The 21,769-nt window shown below is 40.9% G+C and overlaps 1 protein-coding gene across 3 annotated transcripts in view; it reads left to right on the top strand.

The window, feature by feature from the left end:
• Positions 1 to 21,769, top strand: part of POLD3 (DNA polymerase delta 3, accessory subunit) — a 115,289-nt gene that overhangs the window by 57,916 nt on the left and 35,604 nt on the right. Inside the window, exons 11-13 of one of the 3 annotated variants that reach the window (XR_008999208.1) lie at positions 1,950 to 2,025; positions 7,512 to 7,790; positions 16,426 to 20,014. Coding sequence is in view for 1 of the 3 variants with exons in the window: in XM_057507220.1 (XP_057363203.1) it covers positions 1,950 to 2,025; positions 7,512 to 7,714 (279 nt within the window). In the remaining 2 variants the exon portion in view is untranslated. Of the gene's footprint in view, positions 1 to 1,949; positions 2,026 to 7,511; positions 9,700 to 16,425; positions 20,015 to 21,769 lie in introns of those variants that run through there. The other 2 variants (XR_008999209.1, XM_057507220.1) reach the window with 2 other exon arrangements.

Here is a 21,769-nt window from a genome sequence, read left to right as displayed (position 1 = left end):
TCCCTTTATAGGTGACCTTTTTCTCTCTAGCTGCCTTTAACACTCTTTCCTTGTCCTTGATCTTTGCCATTTTAATTATTATGTGTCTTGGTGTTGCCCTTCTTGGATCCTTTCTGTTGGGGGTTCTGTGTATTTCCGTGGTCTGTTCGATTACTTCCTCCCCCAGTGTGGGGAAGTTTTCAGCAATTATTTCTTCTAAGATACTTTCCATCTCTTTTCCTCTCTCTTCTTCTTCTGGGACCCCTACAATACGGATATTGTTCCTTTTGGATTGGTCACACAGTTCTCTTAATATTGTTTCATTCCTGGAGATCCTTTTGTCTCTCTCTATGTCAGCTTCTATGCGTTCCTGTTCTCTGATTTCAATTCCATCAATGGCCTCTTGCATTCTATCCATTCTGCTTATAAACCCTTCCAGAGTTTGTTTCATTTCTGCGATCTCCTTTCTGGCATCTGTGATCTCCTTCCGGACTTCATCCCATTTCTCTTGCGTATTTCTCTGCATCTCTGTCAGCATGTTTATGATTCTTATTTTGAATTCTTTTTCAGGGAGACTGGTTAGGTCTGTCTCCTTCTCTGGTGTTGTCTCTGTGATCTTTGTCTGCCTGTAGCTTTGCCTTTTCATGGTGATAGGAATAGTCTGCAGAACTGGGACGAGTGACGGCTGGAAGGACTTCCTTTCTTGTTGGTTTGTGGCCCTCCTCTCCTGGGAGAACAGCGACCTCTAGTGGCTTGTGCTGCACAGCTGCGCACAGACAGGGTTTCTGCTTCCTGCCCGGCTGCTATGGAGTTAATCTCCGCTGTTGCTGTGGGCGTGGCCTGGCTCGGGCAGCTACTCCAAAATGGTGGAGTCGCGTTGGAGCAGGAGCTGCTGGGAGGCTATTTATCTCCGTAAGGGGCCTCCCTGCTCCCTGCAGCCCAGGGGTTAGGGTGCCCAGAGATCCCGGATTCCCTACCTCTGGATTAAGTGACCCGCCCTGCCCCTTTAAGACTTCCAAAAAGCACCCGCCAAAACAAAACAACGCCCACCAAAAAAAAAAGAAAAAAAAATTTTTTTTTTAATTAAAAAAAAAAAAAAAAAGGTGGTCTTTCTTTTTTCTTTATTCTCCCGTGCCAGCCTCAGGCCTCTGCTCACCGGTCTTTCTGCCCTGTTTCCCTAGTATTGGGGTCCCTATCCCTTTAAGACTTCCAAAAAGCACTCGCCAAAACAAAACAGCAAAAAAGCAAAAAAAAAAAATGGTCGCGCGCTTTTCTTATGTCCTCTGTCGCCCAGCCTCCAGTGCCTGCTCACTGTTCTTGCTGCCCTGTTTTCCTAGTATCGAGCGCCCTGCACTCTGGCCCGGATGGCTGGGGCTGGGTGTTCAGGAGTCCTGGGCTCCGTCTCCCTCCCGCTCTGCCTGCTCTTTTCCCACCGGGAGCTGGGGGGAGGGGCGCTCAGCTCCCGCGGGGCCGGGGCTTGTATCTTACCCCCTTCGCGAGGCGCTGGGTTCTCTCAGGTGCAGATGTGGTCTGGATATTGTCCTGTGTCCTCTGGTCTTTATTCTAGGAAGGGTTGTCTTTGTTATATTTTCATAGATATATGTTGTTTTGGGAGGAGATTTCCGCTGCTCTACTCACGCCGCCATCTTCCGCCCTAGCCCCTATTGGTCTTTTTAACCATGGTGCCTGCACTACCCAACAAAACTTTGCTGACTGAATGAACACAGTTTTTTGCTCAACGTGCTACTTTTCTTGTCATAAACAGTAAATATCAAACCTCCACATACAATGATCATAATTTGTCTGTGGGTAGGGCTGGTCCCATAAAAGGAAATGTGTAGAGCTCCTCCTTCAACTTTTTGTCATCATGGAATATTGAAGGTTGATTGTTATGCATTGAAAAGCTTTCATTATTTTTCTCTCTAGCTTCATTGATCAACTTAATCTGTGATCTTCCTGTAATATTTTAGAGCTCAAGTGGAGAAAAAAGAAAACGAAAGCGTGTGCTGAAATCTAAAACCTTTGTGGATGAGGAAGGCTGCATAGGTAAGAAAACATTTTGACTCCAAATCCAGAGATAGAATTATTACCGTAGAGAGGCACCGTAGTCCCTTACAGGTCAGTGTGCTTCAAACTTTAATGTGCACATGGCATGCCCCCAAGGGATGCCATGCTATTTGTGGCCCACACTTTGAGTAGCAGAGTGTAGAGAACATTACAACTTAAGTCAGAACACCTGGGTTCTTGTTTGAGCTGTAAGCTATAAAAATAAGCTTTGAGATCTTGGATGAAGGTTACTTTGCCTCTGGGAAGGAGTTTCTTGATCTGTGGAGATAAAATACCATTTTGCCTATATGTGGGGCTGTTATAAAGATTCAAGTGAGGTAATATATCTAAAAACACATTCAGGATGAAAACCACAATACTAACTTAAAGTGTTATCACAGATGTTGAGAAACATATTTCTAAGAATGGCTGTTTCATACATTTGACCAGTGGAAAAGAAACTCTGACAGATGATTGGGCTCTGAAGAATGTCAGGTGTCTTCTTGGTATTTAGTTCCATTTGTTCTACAGAGGGGTGTGACTCCTCCAGATCGCTTCCTGTATGTTTCCTGTGTCTCAGCCATGTCAGGAAAAAAGCTAGAGAAGTATAATTCAGACTTTGAGTCATTGGTTGATTCTTCAGTCATATTTTAGCTCCTTTTACCAACTGTTTCCACAGTTGACCCAGACTTCTGTGGGGCTTTCAGGATTTAGTGCTTGAGGCCCAGTGGGATGTTCAGAACCTGGTACTGTCTTTTTCTGTTTGGAAAGAGTTGTGGGTTTGGGCTCTTGAACCTCTTGTTAGTTGGATAGCCCATAATCGTTTCTCCTTTCCTGTGGCACCTGTCGCAGCTTGCTCTCCTAGAGAAGTATTTTTTCTCTTTTTTGATTTTCCTGTTCGGGTTCAAATTTTTGTCTTAAAAAGATTAACTGAAGAATCCTCTTTTTCCAGGCAGTGTGGTTGCTAAAACTAGTAAAGACATCTCACCAGCTGTGAGCTCTGTCCCGTTATTCCCCACTTCCCACTCCTCTGAAAAGGCCTCTGCTGTTTTAATTGTCGCATATGATTAGAGCATAAGATTCCTTACATGTGGAAGTTCTGCCTTTTCAGTGCCAGATTTCTGATGAGCCTGTGAATTCTGGACTCCTTTTGCTTTGTTTTCTTTGCTTGTAGTCTTCTAATAGTGCATTTCCAAGCCTCATGGTTTGACAGTTAATGGTAACATATGTGTTTACTGTTGAGTTTCTTATTCTTTTTTTCTTTTTCTTTTAAATTTAACAGGGCAAAAGCATCAGTGCCAGTTTTTCTCCTCCTGCTACCTGAAAAGAAAAATGTCCAATATATCTTTGTGAGCATTCATTGGGAATTGGGAATTTGTGGCCAGTTACCTATTGCTTTGCTCAAAACACAGTACTCAAGTTTTGGCCAGTTGTGAGATGTGGATTTTTTTACACTCCTGTCTCTAGACAGGACTGTTAAGAGCCTTGGATGCAACAATGAAAACTGCTTACATAGTGTTTTTTTTTTTTTTTTAATTTAAGATTTTTAGTCCAAGCTCAACTTAATGAATCTTGGCTTTCACTACCAGCAAAGGAGTTCTGCTTCCCTCTGTCTGTTTGGACTGCTCCAAATGTATTAGCACTAGGGGTTTTCCCTGTCCTGTGCTGGATCAAAGTTGATCTGTGGGTTTAAAAAGCTGATCTTTCCCTTTCTGCGAATTTGATGCAGGGACTGGGGAATTGGGCCTCTGAGATAAGTTTGGGTGGGCTTCTGGACAAGGTGGATTTCTAAGAGCAGAACAGTTAAATGGAAAAGATTTCTGCTGTTACACAAACTAGGCCTTATTATTATTATTATTATTATTTTTTTTTTTTTGGTATCATTAATCTACAATTACATGAGGAACATTATGTTTACTAGGCTCCCCCCACACCAAGCCCCCCCACAAACCCCATTAGTCACTGTCTATTAGTGTAGTAAGATGCTGTTGAACCACTACTTCTCTGTGTTGTACAGCTCTCCCTGTGCCCGCCCCCCACATTATACATGCTAATCATAACACCCCCTTTCTTTTATTCCCCCCTTATCCTTCTCTTCCCACCCATCCTCCCCCATCCCTTTCCCTTTGGTAACTGTTAGTCCATTCTTGGGTTCTGTGGTTCTGCTGCTGTATCATTCCTTCAGTTTTTCCTTTGTTCTTATACTCCATATATGAATGAAATCATTTGGTATTTATCTTTCTCCACCTGGCTTATTTCACTGAGCATAATACCCTCTAGCTCCATCCATGTTGTTGCAAATGGTAGGATTTATTTTCTTCTTATGGCTGAATAATATTCCATTGTGTATATGTACCACATCTTCTTTATCCATTCATCTACTGATGGACACTTAGGTTGCTTCCATTTCTTGGCTATTGTAAATAGTGCTGCTATAAACATAGGGGTGCATCTGTCTTTATCAAACTGGGCTGCTGCATTCTTAGGGTAAATCCCTAGGAGTGGAATTCCTGGGTCAAATGGTATTTGTATTTTGAGCTTTTTGAGGAACCTCCATACTGCTTTCCACAATGGTTGAACTAGTTTACATTCCCACCAGCAGTGTAGGAGGGTTCCCCTTTTCTCCACAACCTCGCCAACATTTGTTGTTTATCTTTTGGATGGTGGCGATCCTTACTGGTGTGAGGTGATATTGTGGTTTTAATTTGCATTTCTCTGATGACAAGTGATGTGGAGCATCTTTTCATGTGTCTGTTGGCCATCTGAATTTCTTCTTTGGAGAAGTGTCTGTTCAGCTCCTCTGCCCATTTTTTAATTGGATTATCTGCTCTTTATATAATTTGGATGTCAACCCTTTATCGGATCTGTCATTTATGAATATATTCCCCCATACTGTAGGATACCTTTTTGTTCTATTGGTGGTGTGTCCTTTGCTGTACAGAAGCTTTTCAGCTTGATATAGTCCCACTTGTTCATTTTTGCTTTTGTTTCCCTTGCCCGGGGAGATATGTTCATGAAGAAGTCACTCATGTTTATGTCCAAGAGATTTTTGCCAAACTAGGCCTTTTTTTATGAAAGTCCAGAAAAGTGATATGATGTTCAATTAAAGGTCCTGTATTTCTAAGTTGAAATCTCTTTGTCTTGTAGTTTGAAGTAGCTACCACTTTGAATATGGATATACTTCTCTTAGCTCTTAAGGTGTACTGAGTGCGCTGCTTAAATTTGTTGGTGCTGCTCTGACTGGTTTTTAATTCCCCAAGTAGTGCATTGCACAAAATTGGCAATGAGACAGCCACTGGGTTCATTAATAAGTAAGGATATAATGAGCTAATTGATGCCGGAGTTTAATATTATAGACATGCTGTCATTTGAATACAGAATATAGATTATGAAGGAGCAAGTCTTACAGCACCAACTAGTAAGTCATTTCTGTATTTGTAGATGGCTCTTCAGACTTCTCTAATTTGAGATATTGAGTACATAACAGGTCATAATTTTGTTACAGTGATTTAGTTACATGATACTTTTCAAGTTGCATATGAGATATGGGTGGTATTCTGGGATCATAATTGCTGAACTAATAGGTAGGTCATGGAAATCCTCTAAGCATTTTAGAGCAACATATCTCAAGCTTTGTTCAGTATGTACATTACTTGAAGATCTTGTTAAAACTCAAATTCTGATTCAGTAGGCCTGGGGTAGGACCTGAGATACTGCATTTGTGTAGACTCAGGGGAGAGTGTAATGCCTCTGGTCTATGGAACATTGTTGAGTAGTAAGGCCTTTGAGAACACTTATATATTTAAAACTTAACAGTGCTTTTTAGCCTCTAAAAGGTGACAAGTCAGCAAAGTGAATTATAGGCTCTTGAAAGTAATAACAAATCCTAGGAACTCTTAGGTAGGGAACTGTTAATTATGCAACCTTAGTGTGGGAAAAGATGGGTATGGCAATAGTCAGTTGATCTCTACCATGACCCATGGTGAGGGGAAAAATAGCATTGAAGGGTACCTCCCAAAGATTACTCCATGTGTCCGTACATTCTGTGAGGCAGCTTACAGGGGAGGAAAGAACAGCGACTCATAAGGTGTGGTCCCCAAACCAGCATCAGCATCACCTGTGGACATGTTGAAAAAGCAAATTCTCGGGTCCCCCCAGACCTGGTGACTCTGAAACTCTGGAGGTAGAGCCCAGCCATCTGTTTTAACAAGCCATGTGATTCTGATGCATGTTAAAGTTTGAGAGTAGACTAGATGCTAAAACACCAGATATATTTGATTCCAAAGCCTATTTGTCTAGAACAATTTGACAAATATATTTTCTTAGAAAGAAATGATCAGTAGTTAAAAGCTAAAAACTATCATTGTTTTTTACTGGACAAAAATAACTTTCACTTTAAACATTTGAACATTTATTATGGATATTAGGTGACTATTTAGCTTAGATGTTTTCCTTTACTGTTTCTCATCATCTTCCTGCTGCAACCAGGAAGTCTGAGAAAGAATTTAAATGACATTGGTTACACAGCTGCTACAGCTAAGTCACAGGAAGGTGGCATTGTTCTGTTTCTTGGGGTTGGTCTATGCATTGCAATAGTATTGAAGAGACCCTCATCAATTCTCTGACATTATTGTTGGAGGCCGTTGTCTGCCTGTACGCTTGGTGGCTTCCTTATAATGACTGCTCACTGGTATAGTTCTTTTCAAAGTTTCCACTGGGGAGGATTTAGTGAATTTTATTGGTAGTAAACGGGGCAAGATATCCTTGGCTGATAGGAAGTAAGAGAATTGGTAACTTTGTTTCTTATTGTATCATTGTCCTCCCTTAAAACTATCAAGTTTGTCATCTGAATGAATTTGCTTGGGACAGTTACCTTCATGATGTAGACCACTACTAAATCTTGGGTCACTCAGAACTAAGAACTGAACAGTTGAGTATTTAATCTCCACTTCTCTGTATGCAGGATGTGCAGAGAGTGGCTGACATCAGGATAGAGCTAGCCAGGAGGGTCCATGGCGGTGAGCCTGGCTGGACAGGATGGGAACTAATAAATAGAGCAGAGATTAAAACCAAGAAAACCAGCAGTAGAAATAGGCTGGCACTGTGGGGTCAGGGAGGTGAGAACTGAAGAAGTCAGTCAAAGCATGGAGTAGAAGTAGGTGTTTGAGGTACAGATAGTTCTGATGAGAGTTCAGGACATTAGCTGGCATAGACTAGGACCCAAATGCAGAAGTTGGGCAGTCAAGTGGTAAGGGCCCATTTAAAGCTATGAGACACAGCAGTAAGGGAATAAGGCCGAGTGTTGATTCTGAGGCTGTGTGAGCTCAAGATACATATTTGCTACCTGAGCAGTACTAGGTGAGCACAACCACCTTGATTAGAGGGTCTGAGGGAATCAGAGTGAAAAAGACATCTCTTTCTCCTAATAGGTAAGTGTTCTAAATGACTTGACCCACTCATATCCCATTTTCTCTTTATTCTACCAGTGACTGAAAAAGTCTTTGAGAGTGAATCCTGCACAGACAGTGAAGAGGAGCTTGAGACAAAGACCTCCTCTGTACACAGACCCCCTCTCATGACTGTGAAAAAAGAATCCAAAGAGGACCGTAAGGGCCCCAAAAAAGGGACTACTGCTCTGGGCAAAATCAACAGACAAGTGTCCATTACCGGCTTCTTCCAGAGGAAGTGAGCTGCCTTCTCTGTTAGGTCAGAGGTGTGGAATGGTCAAGGGAGAAGACCAAGACGTACAGACTCTCGCTTACTGTGTAAGTTCATCCTGCACCTCACCTCCCCTGTATCAAAAGACTGTTCTTCCATCCTGTGAGGTTTATATCGTTTCCAATTTTTAACCGAAAGAAAATCACATGGAAACAAGTGGCAGAAGGATATTTAAAATGCTGTTACATTCTGATGACATTTTAAAGCACAATCTTTGACCTGTCCAGAAGAATTCACTCCCAAAATTGGAGCAGGTTTCAGAATGATCACTGAAGCCATTTAGTTGCTAATCCACTGTGCCCTACCCACCCTATGTCCTGATCCACTGATGGCTTGGGAAGTGTTCCGCCTTGTTCCTTTCTGTTTGTGGACTTGTGTATCTCTGAAGTTTACTGGGTGTGTTTATCACTACCCCCTGCCTCTTTCCCTTCTCTTTCAGCCTCCATCCCTTCCTCAATACCACACTTCTGTGTGAAGCTGTTTTCTGTAAGTCTTTTAAATCTTGGTTGGATGAAAGACTAAAACAAAAATCTCCCTGTGATCCTCTTTTCTTCCATTATACAGTGCACTGATACCTGGCTACAGACCAGCGTGTTACTGTGTTCTATCCCTTTCACAAAAGCTCTCTAACCTTCCCTCATAGTTAATGGTTAGGGAAAAGCCTCAGGCAGAGCACAAATAGAAATGTAATGATGTGTTCAGCTCCACCAGAAATTACTTAGCATTGATGATATTAGAGGAGTCGTCAAGTTGCTGACACAGGGCACACTTTTCATTGCTCTTTGTGATTTTTGTCTGCCCCCCTCTCTCTGACTCAATACCCGGAGAGTGAAATCCATAGGATGACGTGAAGGATAAAAAAGAATCCCTTTGTACATACACTATACAACATTTAAGTAAAATTTCTCCTTCTCAAGGAACCTGTGTTCAGAAACAGTCATTTTCCAGGAAGGTAACAAGGCCAGAGGTAAAGCACCCTTATATGCAGAGGTTGTTCTTCTGTATTTTTAACACTCATTTTCCTGAAAGTACAGGCTGCCCAAGAAGAGATGGACAGACTGAGTTGTTCATAGGTTTAAATGGCAAGTAAAAACCTTTTCATTTGTTACTTAGGGAAAATCATCTATTCCAATGATAACTTTTATGTGACCTTCCTTACGGCTGTAGAGTGAATCTCAGTGGATCGAAGTGGTATGGCAGTGACCTTACGTAGTGAGCTCTGGGGAAAGAACACGGCCTGGACTGCTGGTGTGAGTCATGTCTAATAGATGAGGGATGTCTGACTTCGTCCTTGGGCATTAGCCTGGTATATGTCGTGATGTGGTCAGCTGTCTACTGTGTAAGGTTAGGGTTGTGACTGACCTTGGATTAATATGAGCATCTTCAGCAGCCGTCTCCCCAGACTCCAGCCAGCACCCTGTGGACTTGATTAAGAATAGAAGTTTGGGAGATGAGTACTGGCATTGTGTCTAAGACTTGAGAAGGCAGAGTCTTTGTACAGCAAGCAAAATAAAGGTCGACTTTATTTTTAAACCTCTTTCTTCTTAAAAATGTGAAAATATGGAAAGTTTGGCCTTGCCTTTACAAAGAACTTCTGGAGAGGAATCCCTCCCTTTTCAATGGTTATTTTTGTCATTTCCTTCAGTCATTTTTCTAAATAGGAATGGCAAATTAAAGAGAAAAACAATCCAGTCTTTTTTTTTTTTTAATTATTATGCTAGGACCTCGAATAAAACTGAATTTTTACTGGAAAACTCTGGTGCTGGTTGGAGTTCCATCTTTGAAAGGCTAATGCAAATCCTATGATCCCTGTGCTCAGTATGCTGCCTGACTGAGCTGTCTGCAAGGCTTGAGGACGTAGGGAGTAGCGGCTTTTTTTTTTTAATACAAACTTCTACCATGTTATCTACATGAACTAAATAAATTTGAGAAGTTGTTTTAAAACAGTGCTTCACAGTGAATGTCTGATGCATCTGTTATTTGAGAGTATGGTGGCAGTGTGTGCAATTATTTAAACCCTGAACAGAAGCAAGGCTGGTTTTTCAGTTTATATTGTTAAAACTACATACCCATAGTCTGATATGGACAAGTTATTTACTCTCTTCAGTATTTTTCAGCCCTGTGAGAAATCTTAGTTTCAGTAAACCTCATTTTTTCATTCATTAAGAGGAAAATCTAGTCCTTATCTCACATACTGTATTAGTTTGGCTTCATCACTTACTGGCTGTGTGACCTTGGGCAAATTTCTAAGCTTCAGGTTCTTTGTCAAATCAAAAATAGAGCTGAAGTAAGTTACCATGGGTTGTCAAGACCGAAGTGATGTGTATATGCATTAATTCAGTATGGTGGTACATAGGTGCTCTACAAATGGCTTCCTTCCTGATGTCATAAATGATATAATTAGCTACCAACTTCCTGAAATGTTGTCAAGGATATGACCCGGATGTTACACTCTTTCAAACTCAGTGTTGTGGCTGTAAATGTAATCAAAGGGGGAAGACAGTTGTCCTATTTTATGAAAGGTTTTAGAGAGAGAGAGATTTTCTTACTGAAAGAAAATGGGATTCTTTGATGACTAACTATATTTACTATTAATTAAAACATTTCTGTGTATCTAATGTGTGTCAGGCCTGTGGTATACAGGCGCTAGAGGATATAACAGAATCCTAGAATTTGGCACTTGTCTTCAGGATCCAGTGGCAGAGACAAGCCAGTAAGTAAATGTATAACGTTCCTACAGTGAGTGCGGGAACAAACACACACAGGGTCCTCTGAATGCTCATGGGAGGGTGAGTGTTGAGGAAGTCTTTCTGGAAGAGAGGAAGCCAAGTTGGTTTTTGAAGGAGAAGAAGAATTTTGCCAAGCAAAGTGGAATGTAGAGGATTTTCTGGGCAGAGGAGGCTGGCTTTGGGGGGAAAGGACTGTAGAAGTCATAGGGGGAACATGTATTGAGAAATGAAGCTGGGGCCCTGCTAAGGAGTTTGGATTTTATTTGAAGACTATAAGAACCAATGGGAGGATTTTAAGAAGAGTAACATTAGAAGTTGATTCTCATTTAAGAGTGACAGCTGACATTTTCTTTGATTTTTGTATGCCATATAGTGAGTATTTCTACCCAGGTATGCATGTTTTATCTTAGTTGTACTAGTATTGAAATTAAAGTTCTGATGGGGTTAAAGAAAAACGTCATGGTTAAAACAAGGCTGCCTAATTTGACAGCCAGCATAGACAATTGCAATATTCCCCTTGTCTTCCCCCATCAACATAGATTTCTCTAGCAGAAATAATTTCAGTTTTAAAAAGCGGTTTCAAAGGCTGGTAGTTCTTCTCTGACACTCTCAATGATGTGAGCCTCTACTCACCTCCCTGCAAAAAAGCTGAGGTGGGGAAGGGGTCGAGTGGAACAGTTTTATTTCTTTTCTCTCTCTGTTTCTCTAAAAAGACATTAGTTACTATACGAGAGAGAGCTGAAGAGAAGGGCCATATAAGGAAACTAAATAGTTTCTTCAGGACATGAGTAGAATGAGTGCATAATAATGTATTTGCCAGAAACGTATTCTGTGTCAAGACTCGTTTTGGTAAACTTGTCTCCTTTCATTGGTTCCGGGATCTCATTATGCTGTAATGCAGCTTTTTACCACCATGAAACATTCTGGGGCTGCCTCATTTTGTTGTGAGAAGGCAGTATTGCTTTCTGAGTTACTGCCCTGGCAGCTCTGTAAATTAGCCCATGCTGTCACCGTGCCCTCTGAAGGGCACATTGTGCCCAAATGACTGCATTCAGGACGGACTCTTGCCGCTCCCTGCTACATGACACTTCTCGTCACTTGTGTCTGTGTCCAGTTTTTTTGTGTTCTTAAGTGTGGCCACCCACAGATTGCCACCCAGGCTCTTTAGCCTGAGAAACGTGGTAAGGCTGTTGATCCAGACCTACCTTAACTCCAGAATTCCCCTTCCATTTCAAACCCAGATACTGTCTGGCTCCCTGAAGCCTCTCCCCTCTTTTCTCATTTGCTTTTGCCAGATTCCTTGTTTCTGGAGGCTTCACTTCAGCTTCTTCCCCTCCTTTTCTTAATACTCAAAGTTCTTCATGGCTAGGCCTTCTTTAACTACTTTGTTCTAGTCTTTTAGGCTTTCCTTTTTAAGGTTCTTGTTTCGTGTCTTTTACTGGCCTGCTCTTGAAGAACACAAAAACCACATTGTTTAGTGTCTGCTCTGGATCATTCAACTCCAGAGCACAAAACAGTTGTTAAATGCTCATCATGTTTAGTCCTGAAGAAGCTACATTAGGAATTCCAAGAGCTCAGGTTAGCATTTCACAGTGGCGGGACATGCACACTAAACAGCGCTAGATAGCAACTGAGATGACGCTTAGGCGGGTGGTAGGCAGGGACTTAGTAATTCAGAAAAGAACTTGGGTAATCATATGGGCAAAATGTTATAGTCCCGTGCAAAGAACAATAAAGGATTTACGACAAGACACGTGTTGAGGAAGGGTCACCATTTCAGTGGATTTTATTGAGCTTTGTGGCGTCACTTGGCCATTTACATGATCAGGGTGTAAGTAAACCGTGATAAAGTAAACCCTTAATGGAGTTATTTCTGTCCTACCTTAAGAATGAGAATATTGACAAGAGTGCAAGCAGATACTGTTATTATTCCAAGGATTTTTCTAAAAGGCAGCTTAGAGGGTTTAGGATTTCATTGGAACAGCATAATAAATTCAACTCAGTTTTGTACACACTCAACTGTTTTGGCACACTGGGGAAGCAGGGTGCTGTGGTGGGAACAATGCAGGCTGGGAGACAGAGGGCTCTGGATGACCATAGGTAAGTTACTTGAGAACTTCGGTTTCCTCATTTCCACAGAGAGCTACCACCTACTTTAAAGGGTTATTTTAAGATTTTAATGAAATACTGCATGGACAGCGCCTTGTATTTTAACATATGAAACTAACAAAGAATAACTCAAATGTTTTGAGCACCTACTGTGTACCAGGCACTGTTCCAAGTATGTTAGAGTTCTTAACTCTTAATCCTCATACCATCCCTATGAGATGGGTACTTTTATTCCTCTATTACACATGAGGAAACAGAGGCAGAGAAGTAAAGTAACTGTTCAAAGTCATGAAGTTAGCAAGTGACAGAGCAAGGATATAAATCTTAACAATTTGGCTTCAGTGCCTGTAGACTTTGTCACTAAATTATACTGCTCTTGCCTATAGATTAGTTCACACTCCTATACTGCCCAGTGATGATTGATGTTCATTTTTACAAGTGAAAGTACAACTAGTTGTTCAGACCCAAGTTTTCAGATTTGAAGACAACCTTAATGTTTATCTAACTCAACCACTCATCTGCTGCTTGAGTCCTTTCAACAACATCCCTGCCAAGTGGTCCTGAATCTATAAACAAAGATTCAGTTATGTTCAGTATATCATACTTACTAAATTACAGAGTTAGATAAGTAGACAATAAATGTTAGGAATTTAAAGAGAGTCTAAAGTTAAATTTTCTGATTCATTTTAGATTACCAGGAAACTCTTCTAAATAGAGCATAGTTCCCTGAGCAATCCAGTTTCAGTTTAAATTAAGAACACTGTTTTTCCTTAAAGAAGGTTGTCCAATTCTTGGTCTTGCCTTTGACTTAACCTTTGTAAGAAAAACAAGAGGAAAACTGGCATTTTTTTGGTGATATTTAAACCATGCTGCAAGTTCACAGGTAGAAAAGTGGTCCTGGGGCACTTGTTGCCTGCTGATTACACATGGTCAGGCCAAGGTGGTGTTCGCCATGTTGGATGTCAAAACCAGGTTTTCCAAAAATATGTGTGAAGATTATATAAACATAGCATAATAATGGTATCGTGCTCTTTTATTCAATCCTGGAATAGGATGTGTAGAAAACAGAACCATTTTCCTGCAAACCATAAAGCATGATAGGAGTGTTTCTTTTGTTCCCCTTAGTTACATTCTACCTTTATTTATATGGGCTTTGCTTCATCTTATTACAGGCCTGTGATAACCTGCAAGGTTTTTCTCTCCCCCCATTTTGCAAAACACAAGCCCAGATGGTTAAGCTAGTATGCTCAACACCATCTCACAGTAAGCGAATGAAAGTCTTCAGACTTTGCATCATGTGACTTTGCCACTATATAGCAGTCCCTAATAAGAATGTGTTGTTCTGCTCATAAATGTGCCTTGGATGAATGTTTACTGATTTGCCCCATAACCATGGTGGTACCTGTAAAAGATATAAGAGAAGCACATACATGACAAGTTCTTTGCCTTACTGGACAGTCATTGGAAAGGGAAATACGTGCATGTTTGTATGTTTTAGACTTTCTTAAAAGTTTGTGCCCAGACTGTTGTGCTAGATGCTGGGGATAACAAATATGCATTTCTTGCCCTTGAGGAATTTACTATCTAGTGGAGGGGGAGGCATAGACAAATAATTATAATGAGCTGTAATATTTATGAATGCTAACCATAGGCCAAAATTTGTGCTAAGTAGCTAAGTACAGTTTCTCTAATCCTCACAACACTTTTTATTTATAAATGAAGATAGGGAGGCTTGAAGAATTTAAATGATTTGCCCAGTGAGTGGTGAGATGTATTTATTTTTAATAATAAATTTATAATAAAAAATTGGAAGAACTAGAATACTTGAATGGTTGTGATTAGTAAACCTGTATGGTAAGCTGACTCCTTGTCAGATGGGGGTGTGAGTAAATATGGAAATTGGAACAAAAGGAGTAAAATGAATTACACCTTTAAAATTGCCAGTCCCTGATAGGGATGATCTTACCAGTGGTTCAGGTCATTGAATCTTTAGGCTACGATCTGCTGTATCTATCTTTATGTAAGGAAAACCATACCGGTGGGTTATACATCAGGCTAGAGAGTAAGGTTTTCTCTTCTCTGGTTGGTGTTCTGACTGGCCTGTAGGGATGGCCAGAATTTGGACTCTAGACTTACTGACTTGAAACCTATATTCTTTCCTCCTCTATGTAAAGGAGGTGTGTGCCCACAAGTTGGTGTGAGCACAGGGAACGGATGTCTTAGTGATTAAGGATTCACAGATAAGGAATCCCTTAAATTGAAGTCTTGAGAATAGGGGCTTGCCAAATTGGAAAGTGAAGGGCATTGCAGGCAGAAGGAATAGGACAGAGACCTGAAGAGGTGCAGGCACAAGAGAAAGCGGTAAGTGTGTTGGGAGTTATCAGGTTTGGGGAGAGGTGGAATAGTGGGTTATGAGGCCAAAGAAGTAGACAGGGGCCAGATCATAGAGGACTTTGCTAAGTAGTTTAGATTTCACTCTGTAGGCAATAGGAAGCCATTGAAGAATTGTAACATGTCAGATTTGTATATTATATTCAAAAAAATTACTGTGTAACCTGAAGAGAACATTACTGGTATGAAGTAGGTCATAAGTAATGAGAGCCAAACTTTCATCTTGAGATAGAGCAAGCAGAGGAAAATAATATGAAGTTAGATTTAGTTCAGTTTTAGCCTAGTAACTCCTTTGATCTCCTTTGAACTCAGGACAGGAGAAGACTGGGAGTGACTTCAAATGTGGAATGATTTGCCTTTTGCTGGGTCATCTCATGCTTGGAAATCCTCTGGCTCTTTCCTGAGCCATAGTCCTAGTTAAACCATGGAGATGGGATTGGTTCCACTGTTCCACTAAAGATACACATAGGCCATTCTCTGACGCACGAACACACACTCTGATTTAGACCTGGAACTGACTGCATCTCCCTGGAATTCACTGGGCCAAAATGACCCATAGTTCCAGACTGGTCAGCTAAATTCATCCCGTCATATTTATTGTACATTTATTCCATGCCAGGTACTTCCATATGCTTTATGTCACTTAATCCTAACAATTTTGTGAGGCATAGATATCAGCCCAATTTTGTAAATTAGGAAATTGAGTGGCAGAGAGGCTGCCCAGCTACCATATGGCAGAGCTGGGATTTGAGGGGCAGGCTTGTGAGTGTCCTGTCATCATCCATTCTTGACATGAGCTGTGCTCCGGTGGTGTGGTGTGCAGAAAGCGGTCTCGCATATCATCACTAGAGTACATATCAGGCACTCACTGAAAAGCCATTATACCTGGGGCTGTACAGTGATATACTTCTGCTCTAGCAGTAAGTTTTTGCTTCAAATCTCAAGGCTCACCCCTAAAAGAAGGGAAGAGCTATCCCGAAACTCCTGTATAAAGCTGCCCTGCTTTACTTAGAATTGTGTATAGCTCACAATATGAGTTATGTGGCTTCCCAGCCTATAAAACGATAGAAACAGCAGAGCAGCTAGAGACAGGCACTTTATGCTATCTGACAAGAATTGTCACTTCTTGGTTTTGTAGAAAGTATTTCGACTTTAGAGTCAGACTGGAGCTCAGTGCTCATTTACTACCAGTGGGGCCTCCATGAAGTCATAACTTCTCTGAACCTCAGTTTGCCCATCTGTAAAATGAAGGTAGTACCTACCTTAAGAGTATTGTGAGGATTTGAGGTAATAAAATGCCCAACTCACAGTGATGGGTCAGTAAATGATTACTATTACTATTTTCAAAGCAGAGATTTGGGCTTTAATCCTATCCTTGTGAGAAAATGAATTGACACCCTTCATTTATTTTTTTTCAAGTCTCCTTTATTAGAATGTCCACTTTATTTTATAGACGGCACATTGGATTATGAAAACTGGTGCTGTGACAAAGTGAAGAAGAAGAGCTGGTGAACCCAGTGTTTCCATGGGCATCCTTGTGGTTCCACTTACCTGTCCAATCCGTGACTCCCCTTTGATCCACCAGCACTCCTACCTTTCAGGTAGACTGCCGTGTCATTCTGCATGCATTCTGTACTCTTCTTCCAGGCACATTTCTATTTGAAATTCACAGTTTAGGGGAAAGCCAGTGGTCTGAATGTACATTCTATTTCCCCAAGTACAGACATGAGAGGGTGCCTTTATAAATGAAAAAAAAAAAAAATTTCCAGCAGCAGAGAGGCTTCCCCCTGCTTCCCACAGTGATGTATGGGGTGCTCAGGCAATAGTCATGCCTGCAGTTTGAGTCCATCTGTTTTCTCTGTTCATCTCTTGAGTACTGTCCCCTTGTGGTTTGCATCATTCCCAGAGACCAGCCAACTCCAACCCTCCTCAATCCATTTGGTCAATAGCTGTCTTATTTAAACACACTCCCTCTCTCTTTGGGCGCCAGATGTGAAGTTTCAAGGGAGTAGAGGCCAGGCTGGCTAACGCTGTGACACCTGCTTTAGCAAGCAAGCCAGTCAGCTGCTGCCTCTGATGATGTTGGCCCTTTTTCATGGACAGCATGAGGGTTTCACCCTACCAAGCACACACACAGGCAGCTGAGGGAGCCTCATAAATTATGGTTTTGTTTGTTTACTCAGGGCAGGCAGCGTGGTGTAGTGGAAAGAGCCCTGCACTTTGAAGCAGAAAACATGGATCTAAGTCCTCACGGGTTACATGACTTTGTGTTCGGAGCACCTCTTTCTTCATAGATATATGATATCTGAGATAGTGATAACTGCCCTTTGTTTATCTGCTTATTGGCCATCTCCACCACCACCATGTAAGTCCTAGGAGGTCAGGGGCTATCTTGACAACCATTGTATCTCTAGCACCTAGGACAGTGACTGGAATATAGTAGGTTCTTAGAAAAAAATTATTGAATGAATGAATGAATTCAAAAACTGCCTCTTCTACTGACTGGCCATGTGATCGTGGAAGAGTCATTTATTATCTCTGGGTGATAGTTTTGTCAGCTGTGAAATGAAGGCATTAGATCCCTATCTCTGATGCTCGAAACTATAAGGATCCACTCAGTTATCAGAGTACCTCAGGTCTCTCTCCTGGACACTCTTCCAAGCCCTAAAAATACACAGCCATGAACAAGTCAAAAACAGAACCTGCCCTCAGGGACATTGGAAAGGGAGAGGCCACCAGATAAATAATGGTGTAAACAGATATTTCAGGACCATTGTGGAAAGTCTTAGAAAGAATCTGCAGAGGACACTGTGAGAGGATGTAATTAATAGAGGGGCCTAACCATGTTGGGGGTTATCTAGGAAGATATTCTGGTGAAAGTGACATTAAAGATCGGATTTAACAGATAAGTAGGAATTGGCCAGGCAGAAGGAGTATGGGATTTCAGGCCGAGGGAAAAACATGTGTGAAGGCCCCACGGAGGAGTGTGGCTGGAGGACAGTGACTGACAGGGGGACTGTGCCCAAAATAAGGCTAGAGGGTAGGCTGGGCTAGACTGTTGGGAGCTCTGTGGCTGTGGTAAGGATTTTGTCATTCTAAAGGCAAAGGGAAGCCAATGAAGACAATTCCTATCATTACCGAAAGCTCACTAGTATAGACAAAAGGGAAAGGTCCTCTCCTTACATGCCTTTCCAAGGTAGGTAGGCTGACTATTACCCCATTTTATTGATGTGGAAACAGGCCCCGGGAGGTTAGGTGATTTACCAAGGCCATCATACAAGTCATTGGTGGGGTTTGATTTCTGAAATTTTAGTCCATTCCTCTCAATGCTCCACCACATTACAGAGTAGAGAGCTTTTTTTTTAACCCAGATCTCCAAATGGCTAAATTTTGGACCTAAGTACCTTGTAATAATAACTCATCTGAAAATTGCATGTCTCATAAGTAACTTAAGCAAGTCTGATAGAGACAAATTTCTCCTGAATATTATGTTTGCATTTTGGGTAACTACTTGCATTTTGATATATAGCTGACCTTAAGTAATGTGGAGGTGAGGAGTGATGACCCCTTGCACAGTCAGAAATCCATGTATAACTTTTGACTCCCCAAAAAGTTTAGTACTAAGAGCCTACTGTTGACCAAAAGCCTTCCTGAGAACATAGTCAACTAACATGTATTTTGTATGATATATGTATTATATATTGCATTCTTACAATAAAGTAAGCTAGAGAAAACAATCTTTTTTTCAAATTATCTCAAATCTCAAAAATTTTTCCTATATATTTGTTGAAAAAAATCTGCATATAAATGTACCCATTAAGTGCAAACCTGTGTTGTTCAAGGGGCAACTGTATTTTAAATTATCCTTAGCATAGATTCCTAGGAATAGAATTACTGTATCAAAGGCATACGTTTTTAAGCAACTTTTGACATACATTGCCAAATTGCCCTAAGGTTGTACTGATTTTGATGCTCATCACTAGTACATGAGAATGACTTTCTCAATGCTTCAAGTAATGGAGACCAACCTAATTTCTTAAGCAAAACTAAGTTTCCAGTTATACTCATTTTGTTCACTTAGAGAGAGGAAATACAACTAGGCTTTGACATTTGTAACTGAGGAAAGAAGATGAAGCTATGGAGATAGTGCCCAAGGGAGGCGGGAAGCTCCCCAAGGCTAGAAGAAAGCCAAAAGATGCCTCACATGGGTCTGGTCTTTCACGGACAGGCATTCGTGTGTGTGAACCTGCTGCTGCTGCTCAGAACTTCTTGTGGTTCTTGGAGACATAAGCAGGGTCTGTGAAGCTGGTAGAACTCTGTGGATTGGGGACCCTAAAAGTACTGAGAAGGAAGAAAACTCTTCTCTAGCAGAAGATGAGTTGGTGAGGAGGGCAGTGGTGAGTTATCACTGCCAGTAGAACTGAGAGAGTATCAGCTTGGGCTTGTTAGCTCAGTGAATGAGCACATGGGCCCAAGAGCCAGAGATTGTGGTGGCTGTTACCCTCACTTGCGCTGAGGTGATGGACCTGTGTCCTTATCTCTACAGTGTCTTGCACAGAATAGGTGCTCTGGGAATGTTTCAGAGCCAAGCCACATTTTCATTTAACAGTAATTTGCTGTTAATTCAATAAATATTTAATGCACTAGGCAGTGGAAATAAAGTAAAGATTAGGACAACATGATTCATACCCCCACAGAGCTCACAGCTTATGAGGGTTAACTTATGATAGGTAATAAGTGATTATAGTGCATTAAGAGAAGGGCTATGAGAGGGGAAACCATGGTATCATATAAGTATGTAGCAGAGGTCCCATGTCCAGATTTGGCAGATATGATAAGACTACAGGATAAATTCAGTGAGGACATGGTGTATATACTTTGTTCACTGCTATATTCCAGTACCTGTTCCATGATGGGTCCTCCATAAACATTTGTAAATGAATGAAAAAAAGAATGAATAAAGTAATGTATGAATCGGTAAACCAAGTCAAGCATAGGAATAATGTTCCATACAGAGATAAAGGCAGTATACAGGCCTGGAATAGATTAGAGGGTAGTTCAGTGTGGCTGAAGCAAAGTCAAGGAAGCTCATAGAGGGGCAAGATTCAAGGCTAAAGAGGTAAAAGGTGGTCAGGTCATGGAGGATCTTATAAGCCATATTAGGAGTTTGGTTTTTTTCTTGAGGGAGATAAGAAACCAAGGAAAATTATTAAGCAGAGAACTGATATAGTCAGAAGATAAAGATAATAATTAAGTAGCTACTGCATTTCAGCTATATACCAGAGACCTTACATATAGTATCTCTTATTTTCAGAACAATGCTGCAAGGTATATATGAATCTCTATTTTATAGATGAGATTATAGAACATGTGGTTTATGTACATCAAATAACACATCTGGGACTGAAACCCAGGTTTGTCTGACTCCAAAGCCTATATATTCTTTCCATTATACTCCCCTGCCTCCATTATGCTAGATGCTTTCACTTTCATTTCTTGTTATGGACAGTGGTCTTCATCTGGTCCTTCTTGGCTACAAGAACAAGAACACCATTCTTTATCCAGGCATGTCAGTAGCTGGTTAGGCCAATCCAAAGTCTATAGGCTGTGCCATTGCTGCTGAATCTTAGCTCTATGGGATGGTGAGAGCTTATGGCTTCAGATATGATTCTTTACCTGACTGTGCTGATCTTCTGTTAGCCTTTTCAATCACATCTGTCCAGTACATATTTTAACAATCACAGTAATAAACAATCATTTGTGGCACTTCTGCAAACACTTTAGGCATTATCAGGAATTCATACATATTATTTCTTTTCATCTTAACAGTATTTTGAAGTAGCTATTATTAGCCTGATTTTGACATGAAAAAATTGAGGCTAAGGCAGATTAAGTGATTTGCCCAAGATCACACAGTTAAGAAAAAATGATAGAGCAGTTCCTGCTTCTGGTCCTGCAGAGTAACTGGTACTGAATTGGCCCTGCCATCACAAGCAGCTATAAACCTTTACAATATACAAAAATAATTGTTTTCAGACATTGAACAACACGCAGAGTAGGAATATGATCCCTAATAGATAAGCTCTTACATGTCTCTGGCAAAGCACATGGTTTGGAGAGAACAAAGAGTACCCTGGGTATCTACATAGTCCTGTTAGAACTTGAGACCATGCAAACAGGTACAGGGAGCGTAAGAGTGCCCAACAGAAAGTAAAAAAGCTGGAGCAGATTTGTAAATTGCCTGAATTTTGAATGTAGTCTGTAACCCGCACATTAGATTCATCACAGAGCCATGGAAGAAGGTAGAAGTCTTATGGGCTCAACTGGTGTTTTAGCACAGCCTCTGACCAATCATTGACTGACTACTTAGCAATGCTGACACAGAAACAATCCTTAGGAAGCAGGGCTTAAAAATAAAGATAAGAATTAAACAAACAAACAAAAGCCAGAAGTGAGAAAAACACTGGTGGCTGCACACTACAGGCTTCACAGATTTAGTCTGGGTGAGCTACTAAACAAGGAAGAACAACAACAACCCCTAAGAACCCCAAAGAAACGTGAAAGTGTGACCCATATTTGGTGAAAAGAAGCAGTCAATACAATAATATACAAGACTTGAGAAGCCTAATCAACAAATGAGACCTGATTGACACTTAACCAAACACTACACTCAATAACCACAGAATACCTGTTCTTTTCAGGTGCACATGGAAGGTAAACCATGGGTATTTTTATAAAATTCAACACCTACTCTTGATAAAAAGAGAAAAACAACTTCAAAAACAGAACAAAACATC

This window comes from Manis pentadactyla, chromosome 9 (assembly GCF_030020395.1).
Source record: "Manis pentadactyla isolate mManPen7 chromosome 9, mManPen7.hap1, whole genome shotgun sequence".
In the NCBI taxonomy this organism is placed as follows: domain Eukaryota; kingdom Metazoa; phylum Chordata; class Mammalia; order Pholidota; family Manidae; genus Manis; species Manis pentadactyla.
Note: the sequence above shows the minus strand (reverse complement) of the source record. Positions and strands in the feature narration are given on the sequence as shown.